This window comes from Heterodontus francisci, unplaced genomic scaffold (genome assembly GCF_036365525.1).
Source record: "Heterodontus francisci isolate sHetFra1 unplaced genomic scaffold, sHetFra1.hap1 HAP1_SCAFFOLD_2111, whole genome shotgun sequence".
Lineage (NCBI taxonomy): Eukaryota > Metazoa > Chordata > Chondrichthyes > Heterodontiformes > Heterodontidae > Heterodontus > Heterodontus francisci.
The window spans coordinates 1-14864 of NW_027140698.1; the positions used below are offsets into that span (position 1 = coordinate 1).

Sequence of the window (14864 nt, forward strand, 5' to 3'; positions counted from 1 at the left end):
CTGGCTGTGGGAGATATTTGTTCTGTCAGTATGTTAGTATCAGTATCCATTATAAAGTTCAGGTAAATTGAAACTAGTTCCTCCAGAAGGGGATAATATTAAAATTAGAGCTAGGCCGTTCAGTAGTGATGTCAGAAAGCACTTCTTCACAAAAGCTGTAGTGGAAATCTGGAAGTTCATCCCCTAAAAAGCTATTGAGACTGGGTCAACTAAAAATTTCAAAACTGAGATGGATAGATTTTTGTTAGGTAAGGGTATTAAGGGTTATGGAAGCAAGGCAGTTCAATGGTGTTAAGATACATATCAGTCATGATCTAACTGAATGGCCGAACAGGCTTGTGGGGCTGAATGGCCGACTCCTGTTCCTATGTTCTACTGACCACTAGAATTTTGTTTCCTGAAACTCATACATCTCACCTGACCAGGATGTTCAGTGGCTATCCTTATCATGGCATTCACTGCATGTTCAGCTTGCAGGTATTCCAACCCTGGAGCATTAGGGTCTGGAACATCACCCAGCCCATCCTTTCCATGGTAATGATCAGCATTTAGCTGAGCTCCAAGGAGAGAGGTACCTGCACCTTGGTACACAGGTATCTGCAATTATAAAGATAAAAAATCTTTTAACAATCCTATGGCGGATGAAATACAGTTGTTGCTACATGTCATGAAATTGTGTAAACACATGGGCTCTGGAATTCATCAAGGCTCTCCTCTGCCACCGGGCTCAATTTCTGGCCACTAAGCTGGCCCAGTGCTGACCTCAACCCAAATCCCAGCTACAAGGTCACATAGAAGTGCTGGATGACCATAACCTCTATCGCACTGCCTAGGTGTCTGCCCTGCCAGGCGCCTTGCTGATAGTTCAGGTGGGAAGAGGGAAGAGGGCCATAAAAAAACTCCGTTCTCCAGGTGTTTCCTAAAAGAAATCATTCAGTGACTGACTGGTAGTGGTAAACTTATATTAGACCCCAAATTCCGCACTATGCAGGCATTTTTACATTGGCCACAGGAAAGTGGATCTCTTGAGATTTTTAATTGGGATCATCCCATCAATTCTGCATCTTTTAGTGAGGTCAGGGTGGGAGGGGATGAGCACAAGAATCTCCGTCTCACCCATCAGAACTTTTGACCATTGGAACCTGGTGATACTTTAAATTCTGACACCACCCCCCCCCACCCCGCCCCCACTTCTCCTCCCCTATTCACCCACCCCCAACACCTCATGATATCCAACCTAGTTGTACCTTCCTAGGACCAGAAATTTTGGGGCCATTTTTCTCTGCATGCATTTACATTGTTACACTTGGCAAGCAGAGCAATTCTTCCTCCTTTGTACTGACAGCTTTAATTCTACACATCTGATCAGACAAAACATGTACACATTTAAAAAGAAAATATTATAATGCTGCTTAAGCTGAACCAGGGACTTTTTAAAAGGATAAATCGCAAGGGTAGTCAAAAATTAGAAATAAACTTGATGTCTTGAAAGTACTTAAAGTTAAAATAGCAGATATAATGTGTGAAATTCAAGGATAAAAAGGATGGTCACAAGGACTTTAAACGAGTAACTGGGGGAAAAGGTGGCATTAATAATGGTTCAAAAACAAACAAAAGGGAAGGAAGTAAAGTATCAGTCAGAAATTGTGTTTAGGCAATACAAGTCAAGGGAAAACGAGAAGATGTAAAGCAATTAAACCAGGAAGGAGAAAAAGGAACATAGGAACAGGAGTAGGCCATTTAGCCCCTCAAACCTGTTCCGCCAATCAATGAAATCATGCGAATCTATGACCTAACTGCATATACCTATATTCATTAATAGCTTTGATTACCAAAATCTCAGTTTTAAAATTTGCAATTGATCTAGCATCAGTTGCCGTTTGCGGAAGAGGTTCCAAACTTCTACCACCCTTTGCGTGAAGAAATGTTTCCTAATTTCACTCCAGAAAGGTTTGGCTCTAATGTTTTGACTATGCCCCCACTCCTAGACTCTCCATCTAACAAAAATAGTTTCTCCCGATGTACTCTATCTGTTCCCCTTAATATCTTGAAAACTTTGATCAAATCACATCTTAACTTTCTAAATTCCAGGGAATACAACCCTAGTTTGTTCAATCTCTCCTTGTAGCTAAACCTGTGGAGTCCAGGTATCATTCTAGTAAATCTGCACTCCCACCAAGGCCACTGTACCCCCTTCTACCCACTTGTATTCTAGTCTTCTAAATATAAAGTCCATTAGCCTTTTTAATTGTCAGTACCTGTTCATGAAATTTTAATGATCAATGTAGCTGGACTCTACAAGTGAATTTGGACCTGTGTTGTTTCTAGCTTTCCATCATTTAGGAAGTACCCTTTTTAAGTTCAAAGTGGATGACCTTACATTTGCCTACATTTTTTTTATTCATTCATGGGATTTGGGCGTCGCTGGCCAGGCCAGCATTTATTGCCCATCCCTAATTGCCCTTGAGAAGGTGGTGGTGAGCTGCCTTCTTTCACCGCTGCAGTCCATTTGGGGTAGGTACACCCACAGTGCTGTTAGGAAGGGAGTTCCAGGATTTTGACCCAGCGACAGTGAAGGATCGGCGATATAGTTTCAAGTCAGGATGGTGTGTGACTTGGAGAGGAACTTGCAGGTGGTGGTGTTCCAATGCATTTGCTGCCGTTGTCCTTCTAGTTGGTAGAGGTCGCGGATTTGGAAGTTACTGTCTGAGGAGCCTTGGTGCATTGTTGCAGTGTATCTTCTAGATGGTACACGCTGCTGCCACTGTGCGTCGGTGGTGGAAGGAGTGAATGTTTGTAGATGGGGTGCCAAACAAGCCAGCTGCTTTGCCCTGGGTGGTGTCAAGCTTCTTGAGTGTTGTTGGAGCTGCAGCCATCAAGGCAAGTGGAGAGTCTTCCATCACACTCCTGACTTATGCCTTGTAGATGGTGGACAGGCTTTGGGGAGTCAGGAGGTGAGCCTCAGGATTCCTAGCATCTGACGTGCTCTTGTAGCCACAGTATTTATATGGCTACTCCAGTTCAGTTTCTGGTCAATGGTAGCCCCTAGGATGCTGATAGTGGGGGATTCAGTGATGGTAATGCCATTGAATGTCAAGGGGAGATGGTCAGATTCTCTCTTGTTGGAGATGGTCATTGCCTGGCACTTGGGTGGTATGAATGTTACTTGACACTTATCAGCCCAAGCCTGGATATTGTCCAGGTCTTGCTGCATTTCTACACGGACTGCTTCAGTATCTGAGGAGTCACGAATGGTGGTGAACATTGTGCAATCATCAGCAAACATCCCCATTTCTGACCTTATGATTGAAGGAAGGTCATTGATGAAGCAGCTGAAAATGGTTGGGCCTAGGACACTACCCTGAGGAACTCCCGCAGTGATGTCCTGGAGCTCAGATGATTGACCTCCAACAACCATCTTCTTTTGCGCTAGGTAAGACTCCAGCCAGTGGAGGGTTTTCCCCCTGATTTCCATTGACCTCAGTTTTGCGAGGGCTCCTTGATGCCATACTCGGTCAAATGCTGCCTTGATATCAAGGGCAGTCACTCTCACCTCACCTCTTGAGTTCAGCTCTTTTGTCCATGTTTGAACCAAGGCTGTAATGAGGTCAGGAGCTGTGAGTGCCCTTGGCGGAACCCAAACTGAGCGTCACTGAGCATGTTATTGCTAAGCAAGTGCCGCTTCATGGCACTGTTGATGACACCTTCCATCACTTTACTGATGATTGAGAGTAGGCTGATGGGGCGGTAATTTGCCAGGTTGGATTTATCCTGCTTTTTGTGTACAGCACATAACTGGGCAATTTTCCACATTGCAGGGTAGATACCAGTGTTGTAGCTGTACTGGAACAGCTTGGCTAGGGGCGCAGCATGTTCTGGAGCACAGGTCTTCAGTACTATCGCCGGAATACTGTCAGGGCCCATAGCATTTCCAGTGCCTTCAGTCGTTTCTTGATATCACGCGGAGTGAATCGAATTGGCTGAAGTCTGGCATCTGTGATGCTGGGGACTTCAGGAGGAGACCGAGATGGATCATCAACTCAGCACTTCTGCATGAAGATTGTTGCAAATGCTTCAGCCTTATCTTTCGCACTGATGTGCTGGGCTCCCCCATCATTGAGGATGGGGATATTTGTGGAGCTACCTCCTCCAGTTAGTTGTTTAATTGTCCACCACCATTCATGGCTGGATGTGGCAGGACTGCAGAGCTTAGATCTGATCCGTTGGTTCTGGGATCCCTTAGCTCTGTCTATTGCATGCTGCTTACGCAGTTTGGCACACAGATAGTCCTGTGTTGTAGCTTCACCAGGTTGACACCTCATTTTGAGGTATGCCTGGTACTGCTCCTGGCATGCCCTCCTGCACTCTTCATTGAACCAGGGTTGGTCTCCTGGCTTGATGGTAATGGTAGAGTGGGGGATATGCCGGGCCATGAGGTTACAGATTGTCGTTGAGTACAATTCAGCTGCTGCTGATGGCCCACAGCACCTCATGGATGCCCAGTTTTGCATTGCTAGATCTGTTCAAACTCTATCCCATTTAGCATGGTGGTAGTGCCACACAACACGAAGGAGGGTACCCTCAATGTGAAGGCAGGATTTCGTCTCCACAAGGACTGTGCAGTAGTCACTCCTATCAATACTGTCATGGACAGATGCATCTGCGGCAGGCAGATTGGTGAGGATGAGGTCAAGTATGTTTTCCCCTCTTGTTGGTTCCCTCACCACCTGCCACATACGTAGTCTAGCAGATATGTCCTTTAGGACTCGGCCAGCTCGGTCAGTAGTGGTCTACCGAGCCACTCTTGGTGATGGACATTGAAGTCCCCCCACCCAGAGTACATTCTGTGCCCTCGCCACCCTCAGTGCTTCCTCCAAGTGCTGTTCAGCATGGAGGAGTACTGACTCATCAGCTGAGGGAGGGCAGTAGGTGGCAATCAGCACGAGGTTTCCTTGTCCATGTTTGATCTGATGCCATGAGACTTCATGGGGTCCAGAGTCGATGTTGAGGATTCCCAGGGCAACTCCCTCCCTACTGTATACCACTGTGCCACCACCTCTGGTGGATCTGTCCTGCCAGTGGGATAGGACATACGTGGGGACAGTGATGGGAGTGTCTGGGACATTGTCTGTCAGGTATGATTCCGTGAGTATGACTCTGTCAGGCTGTTGCTTGACTCGTCTGTGGGATAGCTCTCCCAACTTTGGCACAAGCCCCCAGATGTTAGTAAGGAGGACTTTGCAGGGTCGACAGGGCTGGGTTTGCCGTTGTCCTTTCTGGTGCCTAGGTCGATGCCGGGTGGTCCGTCCAGTTTCATGCCTTTTTATTGACTTCGTAGCGGTTAGGTACAACTGAGTGGTTTGCTAGGCCATTTCAGAGGGCATGTAAGAGTTAACCACATTGCTGTGGGTCTGGAGTCACATGTAGGCCAGACCAGGTAAGGACAGCGGATTTCCTTCCCTAAAGGACATTAGTGAACCAGATGGGTTTTTACAACAATCGACAATGGTTTCATGGCCATCATTAGACTAGCTTTTTAATTCCAGATTTATTAATTGAATTCATATTCCACCTTTGCTGTGGTGGGATTTAAACCCATGTCCCCAGAGCAATACCCTGGGTCTCTGGATTACTAGTTCAGTGACAATACTACTATGCCACCACCTCCCCTGAAATCCATTTACCAGAGTTTTGCCCATTCACTTAATCTATCAATATCTCATACAGTCAGAGTTATACAGCACAGAAACAGACCCTTTGGCCCGTGTCCGCACCGGCCATCAAGCCTAACTATTCTAATCCCATTTTCCAGCATTTGGCCCATAGCCTTGTATGCTATGGCGTTTCAAGTGCTCATTTAAATACTTCTTAATGTTAGAGCCAAAGTGTTACACAGCACAGAAGCAGGCCGTTTGGCCATCGTGTCTGTGCCGGCCATCAAGCACCTATCTATTCGAATCCCATTTTGTAGCACTTGGCCCAAATACTTCTTAAATGTTGTGAGGGTTCCTGCCTCTACCATTCCTTCAGGCAGTGTGTTCCAGATTCCAACCGCCCTCTTAGTGAAAAATATTTTCTAGAAATCCCCTTTGAACCTCTTGCTCCTTACCTTAAATCTATGCCTCCGGTTATTGACACCTCCGCTAAGAGAAAAAATTTCTTCCTATCTATGTCCCTCATAATTTTGTATGCCTCTATCAGGTCTCCCCTCAGCCTTCTCTGCTCTAAGGAAAACACCCTAGCCTATCCAGTCTCTCTGCATAACTGAAATGCTCCGGCCCAGGCAACATCCTGGTGAATTTCCTCTGCACCCTCTCCAGTGCAAGCACATCCTTCCTATAGTGTGGTGACCAGAAGTATACACAGTACTCCAGCTGTGGCCTAACTAGCATTTTATACAGCTCCACCATAACCTCCCTGCTCTTATATTCTATGCCTCAGCTAATAAAGGCAAGTATCCCATATGCCTTCCTAACCACCTGTGCTGCTGCCTTCAGTGATCTATGGACAAGTACACCAAGGTCCCTCTGACCCTCTGTGTTTCCTAGGGTCCTACCACCCATTGTATATTACCTTGCCTTGTTAGTACTCCCAAAATGCATCACCTCACACTTCTCAGAATTAAATTCCATTTGCCACTGCCCTGCCCATCTTACCAGCCCATCTATATTGTCCTGTAATCTAAAGCTTTCCTCCTCATTATTTGCAACACCACCAATTTTCATGTCATCTGCGAACTTACTGATCAAACCTCCTATATTCATTTCTAAATCATTAACATACACTACAAACAGCAAGGGTCCCAGCACCGATCCCTGTGGTACACCACAGGTCACAGGCTTCCAATCGCAAATACAACTCTCAAACATCACCCTCTGCCTCTTGCCACTAAGCCGATTTTGGATCCAATTTGTCAAATTGCCCTGGATCCCATGGGCTCTTACTTTCTTAACCAATCTCCCTTGCTGGACCTTATCAAAAGCCTTACTGAAGACCATGTGGACTACACCAACTGCTTTACCCTCATCTACAGATCCAGTCACCTCCTCGAAAAATTCAATCAAGTTTGTTAGACATGATCTCCCCGACAAAGTCATGCGGACTGTCCTTGATTAATCCCTGCCTCTCCAAGTGGAGATTAATCGTGTCCCTCAGAATTTTTTCCAATAGATTCCCTACCACTGATGTTAGACTCACCAGCCTGTAATTACCTGGTTTATCCCTGCTACCCTTCTTGAATATTGGTACCACATTCACGATCCTCCAGTCCTCTGACACCTCTCCTGTGGCCAGAGAGGATTTGAAAATTTGTGTCAGAGCCCCTGCTATCTCCTCCCTTGCCTCACATAACAGGCTGGGATACATCTCATCTGGGCCTGGGGATTTATTCACTTTTAAGCCCACTAAAACCGCTAATATCTCCTCCCTTTCAATGCTAATTTGTTTGAGTATATCACAATCCCCCTCCCTGATCTCTACAGCTACATCATCCTCTTCCATAGTGAACACAGACGAAAAGTAATCATTTAAAAGTTCACCTATGTCCTCCAGCTCCACACACAGATTGCCACTTTGGTCAATAATGGGCCATACTCTTTCCCTGGTTATCCTCTTGCCGTTCATATACTTATAAAATGCCTTGGATTTTCTTTTATCTTGCCCGCCAATGTTTTCTCATGACGCCTGTTCGCGCTCCTAATTACTTTTTTAAGTACCCCCTACACTTTATACACTCCTCTAGGGCCTCTGTTATTTTCAGCCCCCTGAATCTGGCATAAGCTTCATTTTTTTTCCTGATCCAATCCTCTATATACCTTAACATCCAGGGTTCCCTGGACTTGTTGACCTACCCTTCACTTTTACGGGAACATGTTGGCCCCGAACTCTCACTATTTCCTTTTTGAATGACTCCCACTGGTTTGATGTAGACTTTCCTACAAGTAGCTGTTCCCAGTCTACTTTGGCCAGATCCTGTTTTATCATATTGAAATCAGCCTTCCCCCAATTCAGTACCTTTATTTCCATCTTTGTCTTTTTCCATAACTACCTTAAGTCCTACAGAGTTATGGTCACTATCCCCAAAATGCTCCCCCACTGACACTTCCACCACTTGTCCAGCTTCATTCCCTAGGATCAAGTCCAGTACCGCCCCTTCTCTTGTAGGACTTTCTACGTGCTGGCTCAAAAAGCTCTCCTGTATGCACTGTAATTTTATTCTTCCATCTACACTACTTACAATACCGAATATTTGAGACTCCAACACAGATCCTTGGGGTCACCACTAACCACATCCTGCTAATTAGAGTACCTACCAATTATCCCTAGTCTCTGTCTCCTTCCCCTCAACCACTTTTTTAACCAGTTCTTTTTTGGCAAGTAGAACTCTTGCCCCTTCGGGGTATAAACTGGTTCTATATCACACTAAATTATTTTTTGAACACCATGCACTAATCTACAAACATCAACTGTTCTACTTGCCAAAAAAGACAGCCATGGACAACTAAAGAGGTAAGAGGCAACATAAAACTAAAAGGGAAAAAAAGCAAGCAAAAAATAGCACAGATCCTGGCAAATGGGGAAGATACAAAGAACAGCAAAGGGTGACAAAATACTAAAAGTTACAAAAAGGGAGTACAAAAGGAAACTTGCAAGGGATATCAAAATTAACACAAAAAATTACAATTATATTAGAAAAAGTGGGTGGTTAGGAGCAATATGGACTCCTTGACAACTGATAACGGTGATATTGTCAATGAAAATCAGCAAATGATGGACATGTCGGATAATTACATTTCCTTTACGGAGGCAGAAGTCAGCATGTCAGAAGTCCCAAGGAAACTAATATTGAATCAGGGACTCACCAAAATTAACATAAGCAAAGTAACGGTAATAAAGAAAATAAAGGCACTAAAGGGTGACAACTCCCAGGACCAGATGGTTTTCATTCCAGGGTTTTTAAAGGACATAAGTCCAAACATTGCAGATGCATAATATAATCTTCCAAAGTTCTCTTGATTTGGGAACCGATCCTTTAGATTGGAAAATTGAACATGTCACTCCACTATTTAAGAAAGGTGAGAGAGGAAAACCAGGGAATTATAGACCAGTTAGCCGAATGTGTGTTGTCGGGAAATTTCTAGAGTCTATAATTAAGGATAGGGTGACTGAACACCATGAAAAATTTCAGCTGACCAGAGAGATTCAGTGTGGATTTCTAAGGGGTAGGTCATGCCTGACGAACATGATTGAATTTTTTGAAGAGGTGACTAAAGTAGTGGACAGGGGATATCTATGGATGTTATTTATATGTACTTCCAGAAGGCATTTGATAAAGTCCCTCATAAGTGTCTGTTAGCTAAAGTTGACACCCATGTATTTGAAGGCAAATTACTGACCTGTTTAGGAAATTGGCTGAATGGCAGGAGACAGAGAGTTGGGATAAAACGCTGGTACTCTAAATTGACAGAATATGACCAGTAGTGTCCCACAAGGATCTGTGTTGCGGCCTCAAGAATTCACCATATTTATTAACTATTTAGATGATTGAATAGAAAGCCACATATCCAAATATGCTGATGACATAAAGATAGGCAGCATTGTAAGCTGTATATATGAAAGCATAAAATTACAAAGAGATATTGATAGATTAAGTGAATATGCAAAACTGTGGCAAATGGATTTCAAAGTAGGTAAATGTGAGGTCATACATTTTGAACTTAAAAAGGATAGAACAGGGTACTTTCTAAATGGGGAAAGCAGAGATCCAAAGAGACTTGGGGGTCCAGGTAGGTAGATCATTAAAATTTCATAAGCAGATACAGATAATAATCAAAAAGGCGATTGGAATGCTGGAGTTTATATCTAGAAGACTAGAATACATCGGGGTAGAAGTCATGCTTAGCCGTACAAAGCCCAGATTGGCCCACACTTGGAGTACTGGCAGCAGTTCTGGATACCACACCTCAGGAAGGATATACGGGCCTTGGAAGGAATACAGCGTAGATTTATCACAATGATACCTGGGCTCCAAGGATTACACAAACTGTGGGTTTCCTCCGGGTGCTCCAGTTTCCTCCCACATGCCAAAGACTTGCAGGTTGATAGGTAAATTGGCCATTAGCAATTGCCCCTAGTATAGGTAGGTGGTAGGGAAATATAGGGACAGGTGGGGATGTGGTAGGAATATGAAATTAGTGTAGGATTAGTATAAATGGGTGGTTGATGTCGGCACAGACTCGGTGGGCCGAAGGGCCTGTTTCAGTGCTGTATCTCTAAATAAAAAAATAAATAAACTAAGGTTGTATTTCCTGGAATTTAGAAGGTTGAGGGTCATTTGATTGAAGTTTTCAAGATATTAAGCAGAACATATAAAGGCAAATAAAGAGAGCATATTGACATTGGCTATGGAGTCTAGGTGAAGGGGCATAATTTAAAAATCAGAGCCAGGCCTTTCACAAGTGAAATTAGGAAACGCTCCTACACACAAAAGCTGGTAGAAGTTTGGAATGCGTTTCCACAAATGGCAATTGATAAAGTATCAATTGTAAATAATTTTGAGATTGACAGAAGTTAGGTCGCAGATCAGTAATGATCTCATTGCAGCCTTGGTCCAAACATAGACAAAAGAGCTGAACTCAAGAGGTGAGGTGAGAGTGATTGCCCTGGATATCAAGACAGCATTTGACTGAGTATGGCATGAAGGAGCCCTACCCAAATTGAAGTCAATGGGAATTGGGGGGAAACTCTCCATCAGTTGGAGTCATACCTAGCATAAAGGAAGATGGTTGTGGTTGTACCAAGACATTGCTGCAGGAGTTTCTCAGGGTAGTGTCTTACACCTAACCATCTTCACCTGCTTATCAATAACCTTCCCTCCATCATAAAGTCAGAAGTGGGGATGTTCGCTGATGATTGTACAATGTTCAGTACCATTCGTAATTCCTCAGATACTGAAGCAGTCCATATCCATATCCAGCAAGACCTAGACAACATTCAGGCTTGGGCTGATAAGTGGCAAGTAACATTCATGCTACACAAGTGCCAGGCAATGACCATCTCAAACAAGAAGAAATCTAACCATCTCCCTTGACATCCACCGGCATTACCATTGCTGAATCCCTCATTATCAACATCCTGGGGGTACCACTGACCAGAAACTGAACTGGACCAGCCACATAAATACGTGGCTACAAGAGCAAGTCAGAGGCTGGGAATTCTCCGTTAAGTAACCCACCTCCTGACTCCTCAAAGCCTGTCCACCATCGAAAAGGCACAAGTCAGGAGTGTGATGGAATACTCTCCACTTGCCTAGATGAATGTGGCTCTAACAACTCAGGAAGCTTGACATCATCCAGGACAAAGCAGCCCGCTTGACTATCACCCCATCTACCATCTTTAAAAATTCACTCCGCCCGCTACTGATGCACAGTGGCAGCAGTGTGTACCATCTACAAGATGCACTGCAGCAACTCACCACACCTCCTTTGACAGCACCTTCCAAACCCACGACCTCTTCCACCTAGAAGGACAAGGGCTGCAGACGCAAGGGAAGATCACCATCTGCAAGTTCCCCTCCAAGTAACACACCATCCTGAGCTGGAACTATATCGTCGTTCCTTCACTGTCACTGGATCAAAATCTTGGAACTGCAGATAGACTACAGCGGTTCAAGAAGGCAGCTCACCAGCACCTTCTCAAGGGCAATTAGAGATGCGCACAAAATGCTGGCCTCGCCAGCTATGCCCACATCCTATGAAACAAATAATAAAAACTCACTGAATGGTGGAACAGGCTCATAGGGCTAAATGGCCTACTCCTGTTTATACGTTTTACAAAACAATTATGATTCTTACATATATACCAAAGCTTTTTTGTCCTAGATCTGCATCTCCTATATATGATCAAAACATTAATTGAAAAAAAACACGTTAATAAAGGGATTCTAGTCACCGTAAATAGGCTATCTTTCAAAGCACACTGTACCTTTACCCATAATTTCCACCACCTACCTCTGTCCTCTGGCAAACTTTTAACACTCGAAGCACATTTTTGCACACATTTTCAATTTCTGTGTTTCCATGAGTACATGTTACACCCAGGATCTGCACATTAGGAGCTGCAAGAGCCATCATCATGGCTTGGGCATCATCCACCCCACAGTCGACATCTATGAGTAACAGCTTCTTTTCCATCTTAGATTCTATGGCCGAAAAATAAGTAAGATTGAGTTTCAAATAGTACCAATTGGTCTGATGTTCTGTGCTTAATACTTCTCTGGTGGCATTGAACACCGATGAATGTCTGTGTGCAGCTGTAAGTGGAATGAATGGCAAGCACTGTTCATTTGCTGCTGGCTGCAAACTCGGGCTGTTCTATGAATATGAAGTTGATGATGTACTTTCACATTCCTCATCCCCACCGCTTCTGGTTAAGTGCACGACAACGAGGCCCAAGTTCCTGGGTCTCGGTATTTTGTGGACTTTGTACTCGCAGTTTTCCAAACTCACTATCAGATACAATTTCTATCCTGACATTTGCTAATATGTAGAATTTTCCTGTTTTTAAAACCAACAGTCCACTGCAAAATTACGTGAAGCAACTAAACAAGAATTTCAGCACCAAATAACTCAATATGAACCAACTATGCGAGCTTGGGGAATTTTCCACTTTCAGCTTTTTCTGAACTTTCGCAATTCTCAGGCTGTTCCGCAACAATAACCTTGACAGGAACGAGTGGTATAAATTTGTCTTGGGCAGAAGTTCAAAAATGGGCGATAGCAAATTGGCAGCCTGTTTTACACTCTGTCGATTTTCTCCTCAAAAGTGAATAAAACAATTTTTTAGCATTTCTGAAGTTGACACTTCTCTGAAGAATCCTGAGTGAACTATTTTCTCGATGGAGTCCTTCATGCATGAAGCCCCTAATTTACATATTTAAAGCAGCTAACGCTCGTTTTAGGTGCTCGAGAAGAGCCCCTAAAGTTTGCAGTGGGTCCAACAAATGTACAGATTGGGTGCTAGCCATCTCACTGCGAAGTTGCGATGCTTTACACCCCTCTAACTCCTGATAAATAAGGTGCAATGCGTACTAATTTCTAAACCTTGTTTCTTTAATATTTGTCAATCCTCAAACCAAATATTCACATCAGACGAAGGAGACCATTAAGTTCAACTAGGTGTCCCACGTCGCAGGCCCACACAGGTTGCCGGTAGTTTGAGAATCTGGTCTCGTTCCTGATAAAATCAGTACAAAAATAATGACAGTACACTTTTGGCTAGTTGTTTACGTGCAGCAATGAAAGTTAGCATAAATTGGTCCTGGAAATCACTGTGAACAGCCTCAGCTGTTAGTGAAATGCTATTCAACAGTATTAGGAGGAGTGAGTAACATCGAGAAGGAGACCTTGGCTTTGAATCACATTCTCCACTGGCAGGATGTTGGGGCGCCGCACAGATACGCACTTTAACAGCCATTTGAGATAATTTGCAGCTCGTACATTTGGTCACTGCCTACAATAATACCTCAGCATTGAAGATGTGAAGGCCGATTCTCTACGTCTGCTCTTCCAGCACAGCACTGGTCTCTGGAAGTAAAGCCTTCCCAGCCTCTGACCAAACCGGCTTTTTCCTTCCTTCCTGGTGACCAGTTTACGTCTGCTATTCTAATGACATTTATTTCACATCACACTGCAAAGTTCAAAGCAAAGGCAGTTATACCAAAATTATACCAAGAGTGAGGCATCAACACTGCACAGTACTTTGGTCGAGAAGATTATTAGCTTGGTGTTTGTAAAGTTTGTAAAATATTAATCGAAAATGTTTTGTTGCCCTTCGTCTCTGTAGAGATTTTTAAAAGTTGCTCAACCTTTGCACATTAACCGTTGACACTCCGCAAATATTTGCAATGGCTTCTTCACAAAGTAGGCAAGCGTGATCCTTTATTTTCCATATATTCCCATACGTTGGATGGAGCTATCAAGCAGGCTTGCCTTTTTAAAAACGTATTCAATTTAAAACTGAAAAATAGCATTTTCAACTTATTAAATGCAGTCCAATTGTTTGCTATGTTCGGATTTCTCACTGCACACAAAAACATTCTAGCTGCATATCATGGAATTAGACAATAATTGAGGTTTTCTTTTAGAACTTTTAATGAACACATAGTTAACCTGGAACATCATTCTTCACACAAAAGCCTCCCTTGCCGAAGGAGATGCATCAAGTTTCTCTGAACTTGGGTTCCAACTATACTTTGACATGCAGGGAGTGAATTTACCATCCAGTTTTGGTTGTAGAACTCATATTCAAACAAAATTTTGGAATAATAACTATTACACAACCCTTCAAGTGGTACAACAAACACAATGACCAGTGTGCAACTTTGAAAATCGAAAATATGACACTTAAACGTCTCACTTTTGAGGTTTGAAAGGCAATCTAACCTCACAAATAAGAGAACATGGAGGACAATTCAGAGATGGTGGCCAGAATTTTACCCCCACAGCTGGAGTGGTCTGGAAGCAGTGGAAGGGTGCCTTCCCGCCTGGCTGCAGTTTTACCATCAGCAAGGGGAGGTGACAAACAGCCCGTCTGCCCCAGGCCAATTAAGGCCCTTCGTGGCCTACCTTGTGACGGGTATGGGGGTCCTGATCGGGCATTCTGTGTCGCATGGAGGGCCCCCCACATGGCACAAGCCATCCCTGCTGGAGCAACCCCCCCTCACTCACCTGACCCACCCTGCCTCACCAGGGTCCAGCCAATTGTCCCCAGCAAGGCCCCAACAGTAACCTTAATTTCAGGGCTTTGTCCATTGCTGCTCCTCTTGCTGGGTGCAGTCCCAGCAGTGGCAATTGCTCCCAGTGGCG

General features: G+C 44.0%; 1 protein-coding gene across 1 annotated transcript; it reads right to left on the minus strand.

Annotated features, from left to right (window-relative positions):
- Positions 1-12: 12 nt before the first annotated feature.
- Positions 13-13785, minus strand: LOC137360510 (uncharacterized). The gene is made up of 3 exons (XM_068025928.1): positions 13522-13785; positions 12009-12199; positions 13-597 (listed from the first exon to the last, which is right to left on the minus strand). The coding sequence occupies exons 2-3, from the start codon at positions 12189-12191 to the stop codon at positions 373-375; spliced, it is 408 nt and encodes a 135-aa protein (XP_067882029.1). The 5' UTR covers positions 12192-12199; positions 13522-13785; the 3' UTR covers positions 13-372.
- Positions 13786-14864: the final 1079 nt, after the last annotated feature.